Raw genomic sequence first — 7,171 nt, 5'->3', positions numbered from 1 at the left:
CATTTTTTCTAATATATACGTTAAATTTTATTTTAATTTTTAAAGTTATTTATTCTGTCAATTGATTCATGCATTATCTCCAACTACGCAAGTGTGCAAAATTTCAGCTCGATTGGACAGGTAGAAGTGTGTTAAATATTTTATTTCTAAATTTCATGTACTGGCTAAGAAATACTAATATAATATTAATAATATACTAGATAATACTAGATATAATAACACATCTAATACTAGATAATAATACTACTAATATAAGATAATACTAGAAAATAATATAGGTACTGAATAATAGGTACTAGAAAGGCTAAGGGGAAAAATGTACCCTTAGCCCTTTTACGTTGTAAAAAGGGCTAAGGGTTTAATATAGGGCGGGGTCGCCTCAGTGATCTCAGCTCGCCTGGACCCTTTAGGGCACGTGGGGCTCAGGGCACGTGGGGCTCAGGGCACGTGGGGCTCAGGGCACGTGGGGCTCAGGGCACGTGGGGCTCAGGGCACGTGGGGCTCAGGGCACGTGGTGGGGGGAGGCAGGGGTCCACGCAGTTGCCCCCCAGACACGCCAGCCAGGGGGGGCAGTCGTTGTCATCCCGACACGGGGCGCTCGCTGGGGATAACAATCATGATAACAATAATAATAATAACGATATAATAATAATATAAAAAATAACAATAATAATAAAATGTACGGCATGTAGTGTACTTCATCATAATACATGTCCTTAAATTAAAACACATTTACAATCATTCGGGTCACAATGAATAAGCTACATTCACAGTGTAATCATTTTATTCAATGTCGTTATAAAAATAAACAAAGTCCATTTCAGTTAAATTTATTACAAAAATATACGCAACACGGTTCAAGATAATTAGGGAAGGGTGAGAAAAAATGAAAAAAAGCTTGGTTGCAACCGCACGCCACGGTTGCCAGCAAGTGTTTTTTATCGCGCTTTTTTTGCCCGCATTTTTTTGTTTTTTTTAGGCGCAGTGAGACGGCAGTCTTGTGACGGGGAGGACGGCTGCCCGCGGCTCCTGAATACTAATAAAAACTATTATGAAATCTCACAAAATCTCTCCTGTCACTGCGATCAAACGACGCGTGCTGATTGGTTGAGAAAAGATGACATCATAGGCCATTATTTTGCTACCTGGTAAATATAATTCGTGCGTATTGACTAACCATAACGACGTCATCGGTGCCGATGGGTTACCAATTAGTGAATTAAATGATTTTTTAATAGTTAATAGCAATGACGTCCTTAGTGCTGTTGGTTGCCAATTAGTAAATTTGATTCGCGCGTATTGACAAACCATAATGACGTCATCGGTGTCGCTGGGTTACCAATTACTAAATTGAATGATTTTTTTAATAGTTAATCACGATGACGTCATTGTGCTGTTGGTTGCCAATTAGTTAATTTAATTCGTGCGTATTGGTTAACGATAATGACGTCATCAGTACCAATGCGATTCGTAAATTAAATTCGATTCGTAAGTGTCACCAAAGTGACGTAATCGGTGCTCTTGGGTTGCTAAATATCAAATAAAGTTCGCATTTCTTATCTGTTGTCCGCCATGACATTATCAATGCAAAAGTTTCAACTAAATTATTTTTATTATATTCATAAACAATTACGTGTTGGTTTTGCAAAGTTATAAATAAATTTAAAATTCAAGTTATTTCTGAATGTCATATAATAAGTGATGACGTCATTAGTAATGCTGACGGTTGCCAATTCGTCATTTCGTGGGTAAGAAATATGATAAATTGGTCACCGGGAGACGCCGGGTCGGCCTCTGATTGGCTGTTAGTTTCGATGAAAGGAACGGCGGCCTGTGATTGGCCAGCGCTTGGCGGGTGAAAGGTCACACTCAAATAACTCAGATTGCACATATTCATACGTCACAACAATCACCTAAATAAATAATTAACTAAGGATCTACTCTACCGACGATAATTGAGAAATAGTTTTCATTTTAAATATTAATTTATATTATATATTAATGATTGAAAGGTATATATTTAAACGGAAATTCTTGGCTGCGGCCATGGCGGGAACGCCTGACTGACCTTCACTGTTAATTCTGGCATCAATTACTGTTAATTCAGCAGGTAATTAATAATAATACTGGCATCATTGATTTTTTTTTATTCTTGACTTTACAGAATATATTTTGATAATTTTATATATTATTCGCACTCTTTTGCCGACAAATATTATCCTCTATAGCTATTATATTCCATATAACAATCACATTGTTATCTTTAAGAACGATCTAATTAACACGTATTTTATAATTAACACGCCTTATTTTATTTAAAGTTAAATTTGAGCATATATAAATTCCGTCATATTGTTGCTTCATCAAATAAATTTTAATCTCATTGCACTCGAGTAATAATATTTTACCATTAATTATTACTATATAATTTTCTGCAATGCTTTTCTAACCATTATTGATACCTAATGGAATTTTCGGTTACCCTATTACCTTTCACTGTCATTTTTCATTGCCCACATAAGTTTCAGAATTCATTTCTGTATTGTTTCCAAAATTCATTTCCACAGCTCACTGCTCAAGCAGTGAGCTGTTGTATTGATCCCGGCTACCTGGTCAAGCATTGCAAAATTGGAGCAGTGAGTTGCGTGTTCGCGACCCGCAACAAGCTGTGAATGCTTTGCGATGTTAAGAATCGGCGACAGGCATACGGCCTAACGAACGCTGACACCTCATTACTATAGCTGACTGTATACTGGGATAATATTAACCGATAATATTATAATATTAGCGGCAACTACTTTCTCCTTATATTACATTAAGAAATATCACCGTTAAACGGTCACACCGGCGCTCTATAGTGACCGGCCGACACGTGAAAAGAAACACCGCATGGCCGTTATTATTCAAATTTAACACTAGAAACCCGAAAAACATCTGAAAAAACTGATAAACCATTCATTTTTCCGTTTTTTCGAACAGTACATATAGTTTAATTAGGTTTAATCTTATACATGAGGCAACATATTACCATCCTCGTCGCTACGCGCCAATGTGTGGCTAGACGCCGTCGAGTGAAGACCTCACTCGGTGAGTCAATATGGAACGTATACTAAAAAAATGTATGGTCCAAATAGTAACACATTTCCTGCACTGATACGCCCATTTTTACTGGCCACACTGAGTCAGAGTGTCGCACACAAAGACAATAAGTGAATCTTAATTCGGACAAAGTCTTGCTCGTTTCTCTTGGTGTAAACTCACGGAGCGGCACACACCCGCACACCACGGCTGCTGCAGCCCTACTGGCCGCTTGTCTGTGCTTGAAACTCAAACTTTTATGACTTGATGCGGGTGCCGCCAGTGGATACTAGACACCAAAGCAGCCAGTACTCCTCTACAAGAGGAAAGTAGACAAACAATTACTAGCGGCTACTATTAGTCAGATCTACTAGCGGCTAATAGGTATTAGCTCCATGTACAGGCTCCTTATAAAACACATCTTAAAACATTAAAGACCTTACAATCCCAAGTATCACTCACCCAGAGTTCGCAAAGGTCAACAACCCAAGGTCATGCTGCAATCACCACCTTTAACGGCTACTAAACTCCGCCCACCAGTGCGACACCGAGAAATGAACTGAGCTTACCATGGCTCGAACCCACGACTCGCTACTCTCATCTCGGCGCCGCTCCACTGCGCTACAGTGGCGCTCCCACTGCGCTACATTGGCGCTACCACTGCGCTACATCTAGTGACACCCCCTACCCCACAGCACTACCCACCCCCACACCCCAACCCCCCTCCATTACTCACGCTGACATCTGCCGCTGCTGCAGGCGAGCCCCAGGTTGCAGGGGGGGTCGTCGTGCCCCCCACAGGCGTCCCCCTCCTCCCGGGGGCAGACGAGGCAGCAGGGACAGTCCCCACGGGGGACCATGCGTCCCGAGGGGCAGTCCCTCCCACGGCGGGGGCAAGGGGGCGAGCAGAGGCAGAGGGTGGGGAGGTCATCTTTGGTCAAGTCCGTTGGCTTCTTGAAATGTTTCTTCGAGGTTAAATTACCCTCTTGTTCAGAGGGCATTTCTTTGTCATGTTCATTAATTTCCTCATTTTCAGTGAACATTTTCTTGTCAATTTCAGTTTGCGTGGCCATGTCATCATGTTGATGTGTCTTGTCATGCATGTTGCTGGGATCATGTTCACTCTTCATATTCTTATCATGTTCAGTTTTATGCACACTTTTCATGTCCGCCATGTTATCAAGGCTATGAACATCGTGCATGTTCTCATCATGTTCATTGAGGGTCGCATGTTCACCGTCGCCGAAATGTTCAGGCTGAACATGAAGGCCCAGTTCTTCATGTTGAACAACATGTTGCCCCACTCCATCATGTTGAACATGTTCACCAGCGAACTTTTTGGATGAAGTTTTGATATCATGTTTATGTTGCACATCAAACAGGTTGTTAGTGTCGTGACCAACCACCTGACACACCAGTAACACCAACACGACACCAACACCGTGCTTGTCTCTCGGCAACATCACGATAGTCGCCACTACCCTGATGAAATTCAGAGGCCTGGCAGCTTCTGATCTGAGAAATCAGAAGCTGATTCGAGAAATCAGAAGCTGATTCGAGAAATTAGAAGCTGATTCAAGAAATCAGAAACTGATTCAAGAAATCAGAAGCTGATTCGGGAAATCAGAAGCTGATTCGGGAAATCAGAAGCTGATTCGATAAATCAGAAGCTGATTCGATAAATCAGAAGCTGATTCGAGAAATCAGAAGCTAATTCGAGAAATCAGAAGCTGATTCGAGAAATCAAAAGCTGATGTGATCTAAATTCTGATTGGGTATATTGTCGTCACTCAAACACGTTTGTTATTGCCAACTGTTTGGCAATTTATTGTCAATTGCTTGTCACTTTCTTGCCAAGAGTTACCGGGTTTGTCACAAACAATGATGGCCGCAACACTAGTTATTTAGTGCAGTTAATTGCTCACCATCAAACACGCAGCAAACATGTTTCTGCACGTCCACAAACATAATAAACACGTGCACACGTGGCCACGTGTCACGGGACACTTGCTTCACTTATATTCCTATATCCTATTAATATATAACCCATAATATATAAGCAAATCTTATAACAATTCGAACTAATTTTTCGCTAGCTTTGGTACGTAGACCGAAAATCATGTAAGATAATTAAGATAATGTTAGATAATTAGGATTAAAATTAAACAATAATTATGTCGGATTTCATTAATCGATGATAACATATAGAAATTTTATTAAGTATGATTAAATATTTCTTTAAAAAGTAATAAAGTTTTATGTTCCAGTTTGAGAACATAGACAATATTTACACCATGAATAAATAAACAAAAATAGTGAATAAGAAGAAACAGGGGAGTAGAAGTTATAGGATTCTCAGAACGCAGGAGTAGGATTCTGAGAGCATAGAAGTAGGATTCTGAGAGCATAGAAGTAGGATTCTGAGAGCGTAGGAGTAGGATTCTGAGAGCGCAGAAGTAAGATTTTGAGAGCGCAGAAGTAGGATTCTGAGAGCGCGGAAGTAGGATTCTGAGAGCGAAGAAGAAGGATTCTGAGAGCGAAGTGGGATTCTGAGAGCGCTGAAGTAGGATTCTGGGAGCGCAGAAGTAGGATTCTGCATAGAGCGTAGAAGTAGGACTCTGAGAGAGCAGAAGTAAGATTTTGAGAGCGCAGAAGTAGGATTCTGAGAGCGTAGAAGTAGGATTCTGAGAGCGCAGAAGTAGGATTCTGAGAGCGCTGAAGTAGGATTCTGAGAGCGCAGAAGTAAGATTTTGAGAGCGCAGAAGTAGGATTCTGAGAGCGCGGAAGTAGGATTCTGAGCGCGAAGAAGTAGGATTCTGAGAGCGAAGTGGGATTCTGAGAGCGCTGAAGTAGGATTCTGAGAGCGCAGAAGTAGGATTCTGAGAGCATAGAAGTAGGATTCTGAGAGCGTAGGAGTAGGATTCTGAGAGCGCAGAAGTAGGATTCTGAGAGCACAGAAGTAGGATTCTGAGAGCGTAGGAGTAGGATTCTGAGAGCGCAGAAGTAGGATTCTGAGAGCACAGAAGTAGGATTCTGAGAGCGTAGGAGTAGGATTCTGAGAGCGCAGAAGTAGGATTCTGAGAGCACAGAAGTAGGATTCTGAGAGCGTAGGAGTAGGATTCTGAGAGCGCAGAAGTAGGATTCTGAGAGCACAGAANGAGACAGGCAGGAAAGTAAGAGCACGAGTGAGAGCAGGAAAGTAAGAGCACGAGTGAGAGCAGGAAAGTAAGAGCACGAGTAAGAGCAGGAAAGTAAGAGCACGAGTAAGAGCAGGAAAGTAAGAGCACGAGTAAGAGCAGGAAAGTAAGAGCACGAGTAAGAGCATGAGTAAGAGCAGGAAAGTAAGAGCACGAGTAAGAGCACGAGTAAGAGCAGGAAAGTAAGAGCACGAGTAAGAGTGAGCACCAGCAAGGAGCGCCTGACATTTTCTTTAATATTTTTTTTCGTTTCTTGAGGCTGCAAGACGACGCTGGAAGCTTCCAAAACAGATCGAATATATTCCAATAAATATCATATTTTCCAACATTTATTCGTTCAGTATTGATTTATAATTGTGATGGACTATATAGTAATGAACGAAGCTATTAGAAAAGAGGAAATCTACGCTGATTAGGTCGATATTAGAGCGGTTATCTGGCACAATCCATATCCCGGGAAGGAGAAACTGCAGGTGCAGCACACACCGCACACCCTCCCCTAGCACGCCCCTTGCAACACTGAGCCGCTCGCCGTCTTCCTTCCAGTTGACGACGATGTTTTTTTCTTTCACCTGCAAGCGGCTGCCAGATGCACGACGAATCGATTTATCGGCCACTTATACCTTTCGCTTTTGCTTACATATCAAGTAATGGAGTATATAGAAATACAAAAAGACCTCGATTATATAATTATGAAAGCTTGTGTAACCAATGCCGTTGATTTAGTACAAATATAAGTCTGGATATAAGCCTAAGAAAACGAAATTCCTCGATTTTTTTCAGGTGCCCTGCAGCCATATCCGCCCGAAAACGATATGCAACCGCAAGACATCCTTGGGTCCACTTTATATACCAGCACGAATATCATGAGCTTACATTCTAATTGTAATTTACTG

At 41.3% G+C, this 7,171-nt stretch overlaps 1 protein-coding gene across 1 annotated transcript; it reads right to left on the bottom strand.

Annotated features, from left to right (window-relative positions):
- Positions 1-513: 513 nt before the first annotated feature.
- Positions 514-5,189, bottom strand: LOC108677093 (the record flags this gene model as incomplete). Its single annotated transcript, XM_018165243.2, is given in 2 exon segments — positions 514-601; positions 3,815-5,189. Coding segments are annotated over 2 exon segments (815 nt in total), but the record flags the coding sequence as incomplete, so codon positions are not given.
- Between the last annotated feature and the right edge of the window lie 1,982 nt (positions 5,190-7,171).

The sequence above is a fragment of the Hyalella azteca genome, unplaced genomic scaffold, assembly GCF_000764305.2.
Source record: "Hyalella azteca isolate HAZT.00-mixed unplaced genomic scaffold, Hazt_2.0.2 contig3217, whole genome shotgun sequence".
NCBI classification, from domain to species: domain Eukaryota; kingdom Metazoa; phylum Arthropoda; class Malacostraca; order Amphipoda; family Hyalellidae; genus Hyalella; species Hyalella azteca.
The sequence above is the reverse complement of the archived record's forward strand: the minus strand, read 5'-3'. Positions and strand labels throughout refer to the sequence as shown.